Genomic DNA, 19,765 nt, shown 5'->3' on the forward strand with positions numbered 1-19,765 from the left:
GTAAAAAATACATTATTATTATTGGAATACAAATGGGAAGCTGCAAGCAAAATAAGAAGCAACTTTTGAGCTTCGGTTTTTAAGCTTTTAACAATTTTCAGATTTTGAGCTTTTGAGCTAGTTCAAATTAACCCATCAGCTATTTTGAATGACCATTGAGTTAATCAGGGATTGAATTGCATAGGAGTTGAGTTAAGGATGGTTGAGGCGCATGGGGTTAATTTCGGTGGTGGCTGAGTGAAATGGGAATTGAGCTAGACGGATTAAAGTTAAAGGGGAATAGAGTTAAAAGGGGGCTCAGTAGAATCGAGACGAGTTGAAGGTGTGTTGTGTTGAATTGAATCAATTGAGTTGAACTGGGGTTTAGTTACACACGTACCCACATTTTTCCATTTTTCTGCTGTTCTGTAAAATTTATGGTCTTTTGAATTACCACTGCGGATAAATAAATAGGTAAAATGTAATTAAGTAGTTTAAAGTTAACTTCCAAAAGTATTGTTACCATTAAAGTAATTATCATTGTGTTAAAATATTTATATGCCTCAATTATTTTGAACTGTATATTTATTTATATATTACATGCTCTACTTTTCTGCATATCATTAATTTTACACCATTTTATATTCTATGCATTATTATTGTACTATTAAGTATTCTTAATAGCTTATTAAGAATAAAAGCTATTATTATTGTTGGAAATATTATCCTTATTTGATTACCTCAATTAGTTAAATGTCGTCAAAATTTGTAAAGCAAATAAATTTAACTGTAGATAACCGATTAATAAAATCTTTCTCCTTTATTTCTTTCTTAACAAGCTATTTGACTGTATTAGACATTGAATAGTTAGTTTTACGAAGATTGATAAACTTATATAAAATATCCTCTTAAAGTGCCTTCTTTTTAGGATACCCTGGAATACAAGGACCTTATGGAAATGAAGGCCCTGAAGGTCCCAGTGGTCCTGAAGGGCCATTAGGATTTCAAGGACCTAATGGGTTTCAGGGACCACCTGGCCAGCCTGGAAGATCACAGAAAGGAGAATTCGGTGAAAATGGTAAGTCATCAAAAATGGGCAATAAACTTTTTGCATCACTGTTGGCCTATGTGTTTTCATTTTCTTCGTGGACACTGATTCAGATACCAGGGACCTGCGAACTGAATTGACGAACTTGTAGTCTAGCAAAAAGCTAGCTTCACAGGCTTTTAGGTTGCCAATGCTTCATGTGTGGCTACTCAGCCCTTTGGCTTGTCATTGATTACCTTCGATATGGGTGGACACGGAACAAAATGAAAAGGTAAAACTCTATTAGAGTTGGATCATGCAGACGATTAGAGTTCCATTGAACAGTATTATAAAAATAAATGAATTTTGGAGGTTTTGAAACTTCAAAGTAAAAAAAAAGGTTTAAAAATTAATTTAAGACTAAGTGTTTCAGCAAAAGAATAAGTAAATTCCAAAGGCTGTTGTTGGGTATGGAGAAAAATAATCAAGTGAAGAGCTTAACCTACCTGGGTAGTATTACTGGTAAAGATAGCGAATGCAGTGAATATATGAAAAATAAAATAGACATGTCAAAGGATATTTTTTCACAGTTGAAAGAAGTTCAAGAGATAAGAATGATAAGTCTATGAACCTAGATTATAATATTGGATTTCACAAAAATGACTTACTTGACTTAAGGCTCCTGCCGAGGGTTTGGCGTAGAAAACGACGAGACCAGGCGCCTCCACTTACCAGGCTCGCAGCTTCTTCCACTTGGATGTGGGCTTGAGCGAGGAATTCATTGGCTTTGTTTTTCCACTTGGTGGGGGGGGTCCTCGGGGTCGCTTCCATCCGTGTAGGGTCGGGGATAAGTTGAATCCGACCCGTGCTGGGGCGTCGCGTGACATACGAAGGAGGTTTCCGTTACACCGAATAGTACGCAGGGCAAGCTGCGTCGAGAATGGAGTTTGTGCAGTGAGTATCAGGAGTTTCTGGTTGCTAAAAAAGTCAGCCCGGCCCTTGATCCTTCGAAGATGCTCCGTCTCTGTAAGATCGACGGCACTAAGGATAGATTTTGCAGCTGACCACGTCTCCACTCAATACAGCTGCACGTTGCTGACTGACGCAATTTAAATGCGCATTTTGGTTTGGGCGGCTTAAATATGGCTTTCTCCATGTGCCACTGAGCCTCCCGACAATTTCAGACAGTTTGGCTATTCGAGATGTAAGCTCTTTTGTGATCGAGCCATCCCTCGACAAAATAGATCCAAGGTAAGTGAAGTATTCAACCACATCTACTTGGTGGCTCCCAATGTTGACTTCCTTTACAGTAAAACGGGACGTTCGGGGCTGAAGGAGCACAACCTTGGTTTTCTGCCAGTTGATCTTCAGTCCAAATTTCGAGGCTTCTTCTGAGAGCACCAGGAGAGCTTTGGTAATCTCTTCAACGTTTTCCGCAACCGAAACTATGTCGTCAGCGAATTCATCAGCGATGGAATTCGTCCGCAATGAGGCAGACTATGTCTTCTGACCACGTGCCTCTGGATACGGGGCTTACACTAACATATATATATATATATATATATATATATATATATATATATATATATATATATATATATATATATATATATATATATATATATATATATATATATATATATATATATATATATATATATATATATATATATATATATATATATATATATATATATATATATATATATATATATATATATATTCATGTATATATTCATACATTCATTCATCGCCCTTAATTATTATCTTACTTACAGGTCAACCTGGATATTTTGGTTCAACAGGTGACATTGGATCCAGAGGTTTACGTGGCCCCCGTGGAAAGAAAGGTTGCAAGGGAACTCGAGTAAAAGGCCCAGATGGAACTCCTGGAATACCGGGCATACCAGGCAGACCCGGGAATAGCGGCGATATTGGAAATACTGGTTATGCAGGTTTGTGTCAGAATATTTTAAACCTATTCTTAAATTTATTAACATAATCGTCAAAAATACTGAAATCAAACTATAAGTAGGGATATTCTAAATAAATAAAATTAGTAGCATTCGTCTTCCTTGTTGAGACTGAGATTGGTGTTGTTTTGTGTTTATATCCTGTGATTTGATTTTTTCATTCTGCAAATTTTGCCATTCTTTACACAATTTGTTTTTATATACAAACTTAATATCTTGTGTGTTTTAAATTCATTCATGATTTGCGTGCCAGAACATTTATCAAAGGAATCTGATTTATTAGCGATTCAAAATAAATAAAATTCAATAGTTTCTAAGTTACCCATATAAAAGCTGTATTCCAGGTAAATTTGTGCAAGTTCAGAGAAACGAGAAACCAACCCCGAACAAAGGATAAACTTTTTTCCTGGATAAAAGTTAGTTACGAATCCAGATTAAAAAATTAGTTTAGATAAATTAATTAAAATTTTTAAACAATAATTACAAAATAATGTATTATTCTCAAGAAGCCTCTTTATTAATTTTTTTTTCCAGGTGTGGTTATGTCAAACCAAGGGTCGTGGAATATTGGATATGAGCCTAAAAATATTTTTTTGTTTTTTATTTCATTTTGAGGTTTTTGCCTTAATAGAAGAGATCGTACGGCAACAAAATGACAAATCTTGCCAATTTTCAGCGTCAAATATAAATTTGACCTAAAACGTACAAAATTTATATCTATTAACAATTTTTAATTTTTTAAATTTTTAAGAAATTTTTAGTTTGTAAAAAAATGAAGACGTAGGTCAGTGGATTTCTATTGGGGGTAAGGGGAGGGCTGAAGCTTCTAAAGCCTAATTTTCCTGTCTAAACACAATGCATTTGTTTGAGATACTCTTTTGGATGTTGGGGTGCAGGCTTATAGGCTATAGGCTATAAGCTATATAATAGTTTGTATTTGTCCATAAACTGGTATGGGTATCATAAAGTGTGCATTCAATGAATTGAAGGTTGTTAGAGTATTGGAAAATCCTTCACCAGCTATTACAGGGTGGGTGGCTCAATGGGTCTCTTTGTGATTTTATTAGGGGGAATACCTAAGGCACAAGAAGCCCTTGCCTTAAGACCTCACTCTTTACGCGAAATTCCTCAATGGAACTTTCTTTTCACATAAAACACACACATCCCTCTCCAGAAGAATTACCCCCAGATAATTCCATTCTAGCTCAAAATTCCACCCTGAAAAATTCTTACGGACGATTCCGGATGAAATTTTTTTTTAGCTCACTTTCATGTGAAAACTGCTTGAATTCTGATTGTTTTAAAACCCATGCAAAAATCCCTTTCTCTGTAGCAAAGTTTACCCGTAAATAGCCCCTCTCCGCCCCCTAGTAGAAAGTGGCTCCCACAGAAAATTATCTCTGGAAAAATTATCCCGTGGAATACTCCCCTACTGAGAATTTTTCTAGTGGAAAATCCCACTACTCTAAAAAAAAGATACTCTAGACAATTCCAACCTGGTAAAAATTTCCGGCGGACGATTCCTTTTAACGTCTTCACATGTAGTTTGCAATGAGAAAATAAGACAAAAATTCGTGTAGGACTTCGGGTGAATTCCCCGAATGCAAAATTCTCCCTGGAGAGTTCCCCCCGGAAAATTCCTCACTTACGGAAAATTATTCGCATGGAAAATCCCCACGGTGGACCCCCCCCCCCCACAAAAAAAAATCGATATACTTCCCAATAACAAATGCTATACGTTTAAAAGGGTATACTTCATGACTTATAGACCTCTCCTCAGGGGCTGTGGGGGTTCATATTATCCCGTAAGACATGGTTACTAGGCTTTTCCACTATGCTGAACAAAACGGGTATCTCAGAGTTTTGATCAGTCAACTTTGAGGGGGAAAGGGGTGCGGGAGGGGGCTTGTTGCCCTACAGTCTTTTTATTCACTTAAAAATGGAACTAGAGCTTTTAATTTCCGCTAGAATGAATCGTTTCCCGATATTCTAAGACTATTGATTTGATGCGATCATCCCTGGGGAAAACAAACAAACGAATAAACACACATCTGTGATCTTTCTCCTGGCAAAAAAATACAAAATTCCACATTTTTGCAGATAGGAGCTTGAACCTTCTACAGTAGGGTTCTTGGATAAGTTAAATTTGATGGTGTGGTTATTATCAAGAATCCTTGACTTTTAAGGGGTGTTTCCCCCCTATTTCAATAATAAAGCAATTTTTCTCAGGCTCATAGCTTGTGATGGGTTACACTGAACTTAATGAATCTTGTATATTTGGAATTAGCATAATAAGGCAAATCTTTTGTAGTTTTGGTATATCTGTTAATATCAAAATTCCGTGTTTTAGAGTTTCGGTTACTTTTGAGCCGTGTCGCTCCTTACTTACAGTTCGTTACTACGAACTATTTGATATTCTTATGCGTAACACTAAACTTAATGAATTTTATATATTTGGAATCAGCATAAAAGCAAATTTCTGTGATGTATCTATTGTTATCAAAGTTAAGTTTTTTTCAGAGTTTCAGTTACTATTGGGAAGATTCGCTCCATGCTTACAGTTGATATATATGTCTTATGATCTATATGTGTTTAAATACACAAAGAAAAATTTGAGACCATGATTATCATGGCCTTCGATCTCAAATGAACATAGATTTTAAGTTAACAAGCTTTTCATTCTCTTTTTTTCCTCTTTTTAAGAATCAATGGAAAAACAAAGTTTTTGTTTATTGTTTATAAAAAGGAAACCAAAGAATCCAGTTAGACTAGAGCTAGTTTAAAGCTTGACAACTCCCTCCTCTCCATACTTTTTAAATTTCTGAGAATAACTGTTTCCAAATCAAGAAGTTTTTGTATTGTTTAATAGTTTTTTCGTAGATTTAGTGAAATATGAAGCAAACACAAAATTATACTTGGATTTCTTATGAGATTAAATAAAAAAACAAGTTTTTTTAACTGAAAGTAAGGAACGACGTTAAAACTTAAAATGAACAGAAATTATCCCGTATATGAAAGGGACTGTCCCCTCCTCAACGCCTCGCTCTTTACGCTACAGTTTTTTATTGCTTAAAAAAATAGAGTTGTGAGAAAGTCATGAACTGTTTGATAATAGCTGATTGAAAATAACTAGTATACGATGCTTATGAATTTCAAATTTGGAAGAAAAACACCTGGTTCTTAATAATGAGATGTCTTTCTCTTTAAACTCTATTCAAAAAGTTAAATGCACGTTAAACTCAGGGCCAAAGGGTTGGCTTAACGTAAACGCTAAGGCATGAATAAGCGCCAAAAAAGAAAAGCCTATTCAAGGAACGCATTCCCTTCACACAATCAGCAAGTCTATAAGAAGAAAAAACACTTTCCAAGTGAAAATGAATGAATGAGTTCTATTATTTATTTTAAAGATCCAAAACCAAAAGTGGAGTAACAAAATTGGAAAAAAAATACGAAAGAGAAATGCTAATAAAGATTGGCATCCGAAGGCATTTTCTTTACCAAACCGTGTCGAAACTTCAAAATCATGTTTGGTATTATCCAATATGTATCTAGGTTATGCTATTGTCACCTATCACTGAATTACGTCTCCAAGGAATAAACGTCAAGAAAACTCTAGAAGGTGGTTAACTTAAGACTGGAGCAGGCATTTATTTTTACCTGACAATAGAAGTTAAAAAGGAAAAAGAGGGAGCATGTTATGCATAACAAGGATAAATATAACTTAGTGTGTATCTGGCGGCTGAAAATATCTTCGAAGGTATACACTTTCCGTTTTCCTTTCATATTTCACCCAAAAAATCATCAATTTAGACAAAAACATGGTGATTTGACATCACAACCAAAATGGAAACCTCGGTAGGCTATATTAATCTTAGTCTTGTAAACTAATTACTTATGCATTGAATGATTATTATTAAGTAATGATTATTATTATAATTACGTATTATTAAGTATTACGTATTCTGTATTACGTATAATTACGTATTATTACGTAATGATTATTATTATAATTACGTAATGCATTGAATGAAGTGGAATCTAAATTTAAGGTATTAGCTTTGCATTTTGTTGTTCTTAAATACGTATCTATATAAAAGACGCATATTTATGTTTGTGCATCAAACATTAAAACTCGTTTAAAATATTATTTAGTAAAACTTTTTTATGACTTAAAAACCGTTACAACTCCTGTAGAAGCCTTGCAGTTATTTCCAATGTGGTTTCAAGTGGCCACTCTTCCTTTTTTCTTTTTTTCTTTTTTTTAGGTCCGAAAGGACTGGTTGGTATTTGCTATGGAGAAGAATGTGTCGGAGCTCTTGGACCGCCAGGTCAAAAAGGAATTACGGGTGAAGACGGTCGGGATGGTGGATACGGTGATATAGGAGTTAAAGGACCGAAAGGATGCATGGGTATACCTGGAGACTGTGGGTGCACTAATCTTGAAAGTGGACAGGGTGACAAAGGTGATTTTGGTGCTCCAGGTCGAAAGGGTTATAAGGGACTACCAGGGAACTATGGAGATGAGGGTTTTATTGGTTTTAAGGGCCAGCAAGGACAGCCAGGGCTACCAGGAGTAAATGGCAGACCAGGATATCAAGGTAATCCCTTTTGTTTTATTCAAGCTTTAACAATCGGCTAATTTGAGGGAAAAGAGCATAATTTTAAATACGATAGTCTTTAATTATTATGAAATTGCAAACATAATATTTAGAGCTATTTTTTACCCATCATACAGGTCCCAGCTTTCTTCACGATCGAGAACGACGATTTTCTAAGCGAGATTTGGGTTGTTTACGAAGCTTTGAAGTTCTTATGACAGTATCACATCTTAATTATTGCAACCCCTTTGAGCTTTGAAAATAACTCACCAAATTTAGTTAATTAAACTTGATAGCTCCTTTCTGCTGAAAAAAATTTAAGCTGGAAATATTTGTTAGGTCCCAACCGAAATTATACCTTCAAAGGATAGTTTAACTTTTAAGCTGTTTTGTGGCGTATGCTTTTAGCTTATTTTTTTGCAAATTTTTTCACCAACTATTTTTAGATTTTTGCCTACCCCCCCCCCCCTCACCAAAATATTATAACCACAAATGGAGTTCTTTTTCACTAAAAGTTGAGTTCTTTGTTCTTAATTATTTAAAATAAATTTGAGTGTGTAATTTTCAGCTTAACCAATTCAAAGATTCAGAATTCATTTTCGTCGTATTTGTCGAATCTAGTGGCTGTGGTTCAAGGGAGTAATTTTTAATTGGTCAGGAGGGGGCAACTGCCCCCGGCCCCACCATCCCGGCTGAAATCTAGTTTCTTCAAAAATCTTGTCAAATTAAGACAATCCTGCATAATTCAAGCAACCTGAGAAAAGATTCAGTTATCCTTGCCTTTATGGTATTATATAGCTTATTTATGAGTTTTAATTTTCATTTTCTCCCAATTTGAGGATATTGGCTCCAACTTTGCCCTTCCCCTAGGAATATAAAATAATTGCACCACTGCTTTGGTTATTGCAAACTGTTGGGAAGACGCTCTTGTTTTCTCAATGAAATTAGATTGTCCAAATTTGAACAATGATTTATAAAATAGGCAAGAAAGTTTGAGAAAGCTAGATAATCAGCAATTGGAGATTTTTTCAAGAACATCTAGAATAAAAATAAAATAGTTTTGTCATTTCATGGAACATATCAGTAAGAAAATCTTGTTCATTATCCAACCTAGCCCGATACAGCTACATCTATATTTCCGGTCATATGTTCGTTTATATTTAATATATATATATATATATATATATATATATATATATATATATATATATATATATATATATATATATATATATATATATATATATATATAAGGTTTAGAGTTCAACCACCAAGAAAGAGAGAGTTTACTTGTTGCAAATACAAACACTTTTTTCTTCCGTTCACTCTTCTAACTGATTCAAAATTTGGCAAAGCTAGAACTGGTAAAAAATATTGGGTTATTTGGTTTTTCTTTCTGGCATAAATTAAAAAAATCATTTGAAAAAATACTGTGACGATTGAGGTCACTATAATAAGCCAGTGGAGTCAAAGCATACTTTTTATCCCAAAAATAAAAGGCGGTAAACCTTCTTTTTCTCTACAGTTTAAGAGAGAATTATTATGAGAAATATTATGAGAGAATTGTGATGAGAAATATTATGAGAGAATTATTATGAGAAATATTATGAGAGAATTATTATGAAAAACATTATGAGAGAATTTTTATGAGAAATATTATGAAAGAATCATTGAAGCTTACTAGTTGTTTGAAAGTATTATTCCTCTATCTCAGTTTATGAAAGTGGAATGAAAAATTGAAGTGAAATAACAAAGGGAAATTGCCAGTAAAACCTGTTGGCCAAAGATATTCATTAGAGATCCCAAAACCGAATATTACTAGACATCAAATAGCGCTTTTTTGAGTGATCCTCGTGCGGCTTTTTTAAATGAAAACTTGACTTGACTTACTTGACTTATGTCTCCTGCCGGGCGCTGCTCGGCGTAGAGAGTGACGTCTGCCTCCTCCATCCACTTCGGTCCATGGCAAGCGTTTGCACATCGCTCAACCTGATATTTGCCATCGTCAGGGACTCGGACAAGCTGTCAGACCATCGTTTTTTCGGTCGGCCCCGAGGTCGCTTCCAACCGGCTTTGACAGGGTCAAAGTCGTGGATCGTTTTCGCTGGTATGTGTGGAGGCATTCGAAGTAGGTGTCCGAACCATCGTAATGTTCGCTCGACTGCTTGGGTCCAAAACCGAGACTGCTTGGTGAGCTGCAGCAGCTTCTCATTGCTGACGAAATCGAGCCATCGTAGACCTTCGATCCTCCTCGGGCTCTTCGACTGAAAGACATCAATCGCCTTGAGGGTTGCGGCTGAAGCTTGCCACGTTTCAGCTCCATAGAGCATAACAGAGCCGACGAGGGCGTTGAAAATCCGCAGCTTCGTTGTACGACTGATGTTTGTTTTTCGCCAGAGGTGACGGTTCAGTCTGCCCATGGCAGAAGACGCTTTGGATATTCTCGCTTGTAGTTCAGAAAGAAGCGAGCCATCTGAAGAAATTATAGAGCGCAGGTAGGTGAACCTTTGGACAACTTCGATACTAGTGGTGCTATCCAGGCTAACTGAAGGATTGGCAGCAGGGGAGAATGGGTCTATGGCCATAATTTTCGTTTTAGTCCAGTTTATCTGCAGTCCTACTTTTGCAGCCTCTTCTCGTAGGATTCGAAGCGTTTCCAGGAACTTCTCCATGGAGTCCGCCAGAATGGCCAAGTCATCGGCAAAATCAGCATCTGTAATGACACGATCTCCAAACTTGAGTCCAAAGCTGAGACGTGAGGTAGTCCTTGTCATAACGTAGTCTATGATGACACTGAAGAGCTCTGGGGCCACTGCACATCCTTGGCGCACTCAGGTCGTGATTTGGAAGAACGGGCTGCGCCGGCCGTTTACTTGAACACTGCTCTCCGTCCCATGGTGTAGAGCTTTGAATAGTCTGCAGTATTTCTCAGGGAGGCCTGTCGATTCTAGAATAAATGAACACCAAGCTGGTCAATTTGGCTATTTAGATTTTAGCAAAATAAAAGGGGATCAACATTTTTAGTCCTAAACATGTTCTTTTTTCTGACTGCCTTTTGGTCCTTAAAGTTTGATCTTACCTTAAAATGGTTTGTACTTAGCACATTGAGGAGCCATGAGATAATGTGGTTTTCTGAATCTACAAATTTACCTGCCCTATTTTTTGAAGAATTTTTTGCTATGAGGTCAAGAAATGACCCTTTTTATAGAAATCAACTTTTTTTTACGCTGGCAGCTGCTGGGAAGCTCTTAGGTTGGTTTTAAGGTTTCTTGCTAGAATAGAACTTTTTACTCAAAAGGTAAAACGTGATTTGGAGATAAAAAAGCTCACACCAACTTCAGTTATTCCTCTTCTAAAGATTACAGAATTGTTCTTCTATCACCACATGGCAGGATCTAGCTTAAATACAAGTGGAGCCATGCTTTTCAGACTCAGAAAAGAATTATGGTCAACTTTTCAAAATATATGTTTTCTAAATTGACCTGGGATTAACACTATTTGTTAAACCACTGTGGTTAAACGCTGATTTCTCCATAATAATTTCTTATAATAATATTTACTAAATTTGAAAAAAATAAGGACAAAATCTCAGTGTTAATGTTACAACAGAATAAGGACATTATTGATTTCAAATTTTCTTCTATGCTTCTTCTTTTGTTTAGGATATCAAGGACCTCCGGGAGTTAAAGGACCATCTGGTGAAATTATCATTGAAGGTGCTTATTTGTCAGGGCCAAAAGGAATCAAGGGTTTTCCGGGTTATCCTGGGATAGAAGGAAAGCCCGGTTCTTTTGGATTTCCTGGTGAAATAGGCTATAAAGGCTTGAAGGGATCATTCGGACCTAAAGTAAGCTATTTATAATCATTTATTAGTTTGTATCGTAAACAAATTTATTTAAAAACTTTTCCCACAAAACATTTATTTAAAAAAAAGAGATCTATTAAACTGAACATGTGCAGAAATAAAGTAAAACAATCTTCCAAGCGTAAAACTAACATAAATCGTTATCAATAAGTAAATGAAATCTAAAACGAAAAGAAATTATAACAAATAACTGATTCAAAGTCAAAACGAGCAGTCAAAGATTATTTGAATTTGTTTCTGTTCACGTTCAGTTTAATGTACCCTAGTTCATTTTTATTGACATAGTCTTTTTCGTCTTTTTAAGATTCCATAGTTTGGCTTACTATTTATATGTTTAAAAAAAATTCCAACAATTTTTATGACATACACCATTGTTAAATTTTTGGACGCATTGAGTTTTATTTGTTTTATTTTAACACATCCTCAAGTTTTCGTGAAAAAAATTTCTGGCGTTTCGTCAGATTTTTCATCGGGTAAGCCATGAATCACCAAGTTAAGCTTTCGGTCCTTAACTTAAAAAGCGAGCAGCATTTTTTCTAGAGCTTCAGATTTAAACTTCTGATCTTGTAGTGTAGATTCAAGTCCACCTATTCGTGGATCACGCTTCGCTGAATCACTTTTTAATGACACAATTTCCGATGAAATCGAGTCTAATTTACTGGAAAACTTTAATTTACTGGAAAACTGAGACTCACTGATCTTGTCCAGTTTTTCACCAAATAAATTAACAAATTTGCCAAATGACAACTGACTGTATGAAGATAGGAGAGGAAAGAAAATAATAAATGAAAAAAAAAAAATCATATTTAAAAAAATGTACAATAAGTACCAAACATTTTTTTAAAGACTCAACTAATATTTGCAACCAGTCAAATTTAATAGAACCTATTTGCTAACCGAAATTGCAACCGAATAGTGATAACCGAAATTACAGATGAACAAAAAGTATTGCAAAGCAAAACATTCTTGCTCAATCTCTTTGGTAAATCCTTTTTTCATTGATTTTGGCTTGGTCTTTCATTCAGTGTCCGTTCGCATCTTGTCGAGTAAACTCCAAAAGGTTATATTTTTGCGGGTTTTTTTTCTTTTTTTGTTTAGTACTGAGGACGACTTGGCGAGGTCTTTGTCGAAATATTTGCTTGTTCTTCGTCTTCATGTTTTGCCACTGGCGGAAAAAATCCTCGTTTTCTCACCCCTTTTTTATTTTATTTTCATTTATTATTTCCTTTCCTCTCTTAGCTTCAAATGTCATGTATAGCCAGTGTTGTCTTAGAATGTATTTACGACAACTGAATGACGTACGACATAATTAAATACTATAAACATAACAATGAAAATTTTTCAGTTGATTGTCAAGTACATTCACGAATAAAAAAAATGGTACTTATCTTCAATTGGGGCAGGCCCATGCTATCGTTGGCAATCACTTGTGAAATTGGCCATGTGGAGCGGGACGAGTGCTACTTAGGTAGCACTGTTGGGCTGCCTGTGGTTAAATTCAGTTCTTATTTTATTTTTGATTGATTTTATATTGCTTCTGAATACTTCCACGTTGCTTTTGCTTGTTTTAACTAGAGATTAAAATCGTATACAAAATTCATTGCTTGTTAAACCATCGATTTCAAAATTTTGAAAATCAATCTTTTAGTATTTGGTTTTTAATAATTCCTCCTTCAAATCCAAACTAGATTCGATGAATTTACTACTGTTAATGCTAATTAACTATTTACCTTTGTTTTTGTTTTTTACGAAATCTATGACAAAAAATGTCATCGATCCTTCGTTTAATTAAACAAGAAAAAAAGTAAAACATTACGAACATTACATGGAAAGGTTATATTTATTATTATATATATAATAACAAATATAACCTATCACTATAAAAAAGAATTGCAACAGCAGCTTCAACCAAGGCGGTTATGCATATCCTTTCTTTTTTTTATTACTGTTATTAATTGACTGACGCTGGGATATGTTAAAAAAAAAGAAGATAATAAATTACGTGAACATTTATATGAAGTTATATTAGTTATGATGTAAAATATTCAATTTATCGTTAGACTAAATAATGAAGTTCAGTATAATAAACTTTAAACAAAAATTAAATAAAATGATAAATTAAATATAAAATAGTTTGCGTGAATTGAAAACTGATGAAACTAAATTGTAAAATAAAATAGCTATTATGAAATTAAACTAATATAATAGACTAGACAGTTAGATAGCTAGTACAAATAATTAAATGGTTAAAATACAAAAACAAAGTTTGAGGCATTGTTTTTAATTCCCCTCTTGTGGAAAAATTTCAGACATATGCTATATCTGCAAAGTTTCAATATCAACTACTTGCTTCTGCAGAAGGATATAGATTATAAATTATTTTAGTATTTACAATTTTTGATATTGTTGAATTAAGCAGCGGCTGAACTTTTGGAAATTAAGATTTTACATTTTATCAGATTTTTGAATCTATTTTATTGAATGTAAATTTTATAAAGCCAGTAAATTTTCTAAACTTTCTTATTCTCTAAATCTTCTAGAGGCCAGAGAAAAACTCTCGGTTAATTTAAATAGAGAGAAAATTTCATTTTTTTCTGTTTCATAGTTAAAATATTGAAGAATAAAAAGTTACTGTGATTTCAAAGAATTACTTCATTAGGTTTTCAAAAATCAATATAATTTCATCAGTTCTTTTTAGTAATATTATGGATATTATGGTTGTCTTTTCTTACTTTAATATAAGAATAAAACTATTTCACATTGATGGAATGTATTCAAAAAATTAAGAGGGGAAAATTTATTTTTCTTAAACTAGTGGGGAGAGGGCAAATTTGTCATGTTTTTGTATTTTATAATAGAAATACCAAAAAGGCATTTTTCAGCAAAGGAAACCAGCTAAGAGAGGTATTTTTCAAAATGTATATACACACCCTCTCCTATTCTTCCCTTAAAAATACGTCACTAGCTACAAAAAAAAATAACACAAACATAACAAAAAGAAAAACAACACTAAACAGGAAACAAAGATGAAATAAAAAAGTTGTTCTTAAACAAATTTTAGTGTGATAAGCAAAACAGTAAGGCGTTGTGACTGGTATAAACCGTTGTGTCGAAATGTCATGTTTTGAAAAAAAATTTACACACATTTCAATTCTTTCATTCCATTTCAATTATAAATGGAAATGCAAAGTTTTCTGAAATACTATTTTTAATATATTTTATATTCACTTAGTAGCTGATCGTTTGCTGTTTGGATATAACTCCTTTCGATACTTCAAACATTTTATGCATTTTTTCGCTTTAGGGAGAAGAAGGAGATACCGGCAATCCTGGAAGAAACGGATTTCCTGGACGACCTGGCGTTCCTGGTAAAACTCCAAATGTAAATGAAGCAGAAAAGGGGAGCCCTGGATTTCCTGGGAAAAGGTAAACTCGTATACCGGAAAAACAGAATAATTGGGGGAAAACTGCAAGTTAAAAACTTTTGGTTAGAATTAAAGCTGTAAAACTCGTTCTTCAGATATTGCAGTTCCAATTCTTTGATAAAGTGGACACACATAGTGCCTTTTGATCTAGTTTAACATACACCTCAAAATTCACCAAAGTTTCACCTTAATCCCCTTAGCCTTTTCAAACAAACCCAGAATAAAAATTTCCCTTGGGCAAGCTGTACCATTTCCAATCCTCGCCCCGGGGTTGTGAGGGGCAAGGCATCCTCGAGGGCATAGTATTTAGACCCTTTGAATAGTTTGAAAAATGACTACTTCAAAATTTCGGTCATTGCTCAGGAGAATATGCACCTAAAAAGATATAAGATATATATATATATATATATATATATATATATATATATATATATATATATATATATATATATATATATATATATATATATATATATATATATATATATATATATATATATATATATATATATATATATATATATATATATATATATATATATATATATATATATATATATATATATATATATATATATATATATATATATATATATACACAAATAAAATCCTCCTGGACACATAACTTTCTGCGAGCATACATGTTATGGACGCAGGACATATAATGCTTATAGATATTAATTTTTCTCAGCAAAACTTTTATGCTTAGAAATTCCAATACTAAATACATTTCGTGCTAAATATTTGGACATAAAATAAATAGAGAATCACTTTTAAGAAGTAGCAGTAGTGGCAGTAGCAGTAGTAGTAGCAGTAGAAGTGATAGTTGTAGTTGTAACAGTAGTAGTAGTATTAATAGTTGTAGCAGTAAAGATAGAAGAAATAGTAGCAGTCATAGTTGCAGTCAAAAACAGAGCAATAGTAATATCAGTAGTCGCAATCGTAAGGAGTCGTGTTTGCTGTAAATATTTATGGTCGCATTAGTATTGCCAGAAGTAGTAGCCATATAAGTTAAAAACTTTCATGACTAATTTCTGTTTAAACCATTATAATTCTATTGGGTTTCCCCAGTAAGCAAAGCTTAAATAATATGAACATTCTCAGTTGTCCAATTGCCTGCAAGTTCTGTGGACATGGTCAGTCACAGATCTTTGAATCAATTTTTTAGGAGGGTATCAAATTGCCTTCAAATGGTTCACAGAACTCAAAGACTATTTGAATTACTCTTGCTCTATACCTATCTCTTTTTGTTCTGCCCTAGGATGGATGATAGATTATCGCTCAAGGCTTTTGACTTTAAGGCTTTTTAACAAGGCTTCTTAAGACCAAGTTGATTTTAATTTAAACTGATTCTTGCCGACTCTCATATCTAAAAAGTCCTTTGCTTAGCAAGCTTTGTTCAAAATTCGACAAATATAACACAGTTCTCTGCTTTATTATTTTAGTTCACTTGAAAGAATCTTAGTCACCTGTCTAGCTTCTAAATGAGAACATTTTTAGCCGATAGATTTTGGATGAATGGATGGATTTTTTTCATTCGGGTTTATTTTTTTAATTCGTTTATTTCTCTTATAGGTTATTTCCTTCCGCGATTTATGCTTTTTAGCTCTTCCAATTTGGGTGTCAGTTTCATTTTGAGCTCAACTTTTTTTGTCTTTTTTTTGTTTAAATCGTTTGCATTTTCACTTGGAAATTTCGAAGTTGATTAATCTTTTTCAGACTTTTTTTTCTTTTTTGTTGCATCTTTGGCCTTATAAAGCCTCACTCTCGCTTTTTTTTAAACTAAGTCTACATTTATCTTAATGTAGAGTCATATTTGCCTATAAAATGACCCACAGGCCCTCCCCCGTAAAAAATGGTATATACCACTGTATTCAATTTTGTAAAAAGTGGAGCCAATCAGTTTAGTTAAATGGAACTGTAATTTTCATTTTACAATTTGGTAAAATGAAGGTATATTCCTGCCACCCATATTGAGGCTTAGTCTAAATTAGTCCATATTGAGGCTGAGCTAAAATTTTAACAAGGCATAGAAAAGTTTCAAGAAAATGGTTGTATGATGTGCCGTCAAACAAGCCTTCTTCTAGAGTTAGGGCTTTTTCTCAAAGTCAGACTACCAAAGGCTTTTTTAATCAATTTAAAAAATGGTACAATTTTGGTTCAATTTTGTAAAAAGTGGAGCTAATCAGTGTAGTTTAAATGAAACTAAAAAAAAATTATAAAAAAAATTCTGCAGCGACAAGGAATGTATCATGCTGCCACCCATATTGAGGCTTAAGTAGAGGACTAAGTACCATTTTGCCTAGACGTATAGGAATTACCATGCTATGTGCAGAGACGTATAGGAAAAACATTTTCAGAGCATGTACTTATGGATTTGCTTGCCTTATGTTCCTTGGCATCTTTCCAGAGCATGTACCTATGGATTTGGGTGGATTAGGTTCCTTCCCATGTTATTATAAGGGCTTATATTCCCTCCCATGCAATTCTAAGGGTTTATGTTCCCTCCCATGCCATTCTAAGGGTTTATGTTCCCTCCCATTCTATTCTATAGCGCTAGGTTCCTTTCCATGCTATTATAAGGGCTTATGTTCCCTCCCATGCTATTCTAAGGGTTTATATTCCCTCCCATATTAATTTAAGGGCTTGTATTCCTTCCTATGCTATTCTAAGGGATTCTATTCACTCACATGATATTATAATGACGTATGTTCACGCCCATGGTATTATAATGGTTTATGTTCCATCCCATGCTATTCTAAGGGCTTATGTTCCCTCCCATGCTATTTTATGGGCTTATGTTTCCTCCCATGCTATTCTAAGGGTTTATATTCTCTCCCATGATATTTTAAGGGCTTATGTTCCCTCCCATGCTATTATAAGGGCTTATGTTGCCTCCCATGTTATTTTAAGGGCTTATATTCCCTCCTGTGCTATTTTAAGGGCTTATGTCCCCTCCCATGCTATTCTAAGGCTTTATGTTCCCTTCCATTCTCTTCTATAGCGCTATGCTCCTTCCATTGCTATTCTACGAGACCTCTACACGTGATTAAACACGTTATGAAACTACGTGCTATTTGCTTATGCCCCGTTGGTACCTTTCCAAACAAGCGGGGATTCCCCTCCGGGGATTCCCCTCCCCACACAAGTTTGTTTCAACTCCAAGTTTTTCAACCAGACTGTTTTTGAGCCAACATCCGTTTTTTAGGAGCCAATCAGAGACATCGACGATTGCTCAATATACGATAACTCGAGTGGTGATTGGTTAAAAATAAAAGGACTGGTTTTTTATTCTTCCTTGAGATCTTGTATAAACTGCCCATTCATTACGATTTAATTTTTATTATGATTTGATATATTCTAAATAATACACCGAATATTATTAACTTTGGATCAATGGATCCGTCAATTTTCAATGTGAGTACAGCTTACTAAATTTCTTAATGTATTTCAAAATAAAAATCATTTTACAAGTACATTCAAATTTCATGGGCACTTAGCCCCCCTCCCCCCAACAATACAAACTGTACAATATGATGAGTATACCCGCTAGAAAACGTAAAGTAAGCTCTTTTTTCTATTATGTAAATAACATCCCCTCCTCCTCCTATGTTTACGAGTTTAATTGTTTAGAAATAGTTATCTCGTTCAAAATGTCCCTTTTCACAATTGTGCATTTAAGATTTGTTCTCTTTTTTTCCGATCTAAATAGAACCAGCTGTGTTATAAGAAAACGGTTAGTTTTGGAAAACAGACTTGGCACGCTCGTTGTTATCACCGAGATTAGTAACACATGTCTTTGTCTGTTTCAAGACATGTTGAAAATATAGATTAGGGTTGTTATTAAAATCGTTAATTAAAAGAATAGTGCACTAAACTGTACATCCAAATCGTATTCAAAATTTTTTTTTTTGGGAAGAAATTAAAGTTTTGTATAAAAAAGACTTAAGGCGTTACAAATATCAGAATCGACTTTAGGGGATAATTTATATTATGGGAAGAAGGTTTTGAAATCTACCTTCCCTCCAAACTCAAATTTTCCAAAATTCTACATTAGAAGCCTTTTTAATTATTTCTAAAGCGCTGAGACTTAGAGTGCTACAAATATCAGAATCGACTTTACAGGGCAAATTATATTATGGGGAGATGTTTTTGAAATCCCCCTTCCCCCCAAACTCAAATTTTCCAACATTTTACTTTAGAAGCTTTTTTAAATATTTCTAAAGCGCTAAAACATAGAGAGCTACAAACATCAGAATAAACTTTAGAGGGCAATTTATCTGTAAAAGAGGGGTTATTATTTCCTTACTAAATTTTTCTTCTTTTTTAAGGAGGAGGTAGATTCCTACAATTACTCTCCTCCAAAGAGAGCTAAGGCTAATGGCGTTACTCCAATGCAAAAAGTGGAGATAACTAGCCTATCAAGAGCCACGCAAATACAGTCTGGTCTAAAACCAAAAAAAGAATGAGCGGCAGCTCACAGGATGGTAAACCTTGCTGGCTCATCTATGCAAGAAATGGACATTACCGCCCCATCCAACACAAAAGTGCACTCTTAATTTGGAAATGTATGTATTTTTTTACCTAATGTACTTGACGTTATTGCTATTACAAATAGTAGATTTTTAAAACGAGTAGATTTGTAGGAAAAGGAATCTGACCGCTATTTTTTATGGATGACTAGATTTGTAGGAAAAAAAGAGTCAATTTTTTTTAATGAGCTATTAAGACAATTATTGAGTTTTTTTTATTATTTTTTTTTATAATTATTGACAATTATTGAATTATTGAGATTTTTTACCATATTTCATTGCTATTAGTCAAACGTTGCAATGTGTGTGCGCATACGTGTGTGTGTGTGAGTGTGTGCGCATGTATACGTGTGTGTGAGTGTGTGC

General features: G+C 34.1%; 1 protein-coding gene across 2 annotated transcripts in view; it reads left to right on the forward strand.

The window, feature by feature from the left end:
- LOC148951524 (uncharacterized) overlaps window positions 1–19,765 on the forward strand; it is a 296,748-nt gene that overhangs the window by 152,223 nt on the left and 124,760 nt on the right. For both annotated transcript variants that reach the window (XM_089090920.1, XM_089090919.1), the window contains exons 9-13: window positions 908–1,057; window positions 2,785–2,961; window positions 7,245–7,577; window positions 11,240–11,424; window positions 14,747–14,868. In XM_089090920.1, coding sequence (XP_088947046.1) covers window positions 908–1,057; window positions 2,785–2,961; window positions 7,245–7,577; window positions 11,240–11,424; window positions 14,747–14,868 — 967 coding nt within the window. The remainder of the gene's footprint in view (window positions 1–907; window positions 1,058–2,784; window positions 2,962–7,244; window positions 7,578–11,239; window positions 11,425–14,746; window positions 14,869–19,765) is intronic.

The sequence above is a fragment of the Artemia sp. Qi Xiang Cuo genome, chromosome 6 (genome assembly GCF_049724085.1).
Source record: "Artemia sp. Qi Xiang Cuo chromosome 6, ASM4972408v1, whole genome shotgun sequence".
In the NCBI taxonomy this organism is placed as follows: Eukaryota; Metazoa; Arthropoda; class Branchiopoda; order Anostraca; family Artemiidae; genus Artemia; species Artemia sp. Qi Xiang Cuo.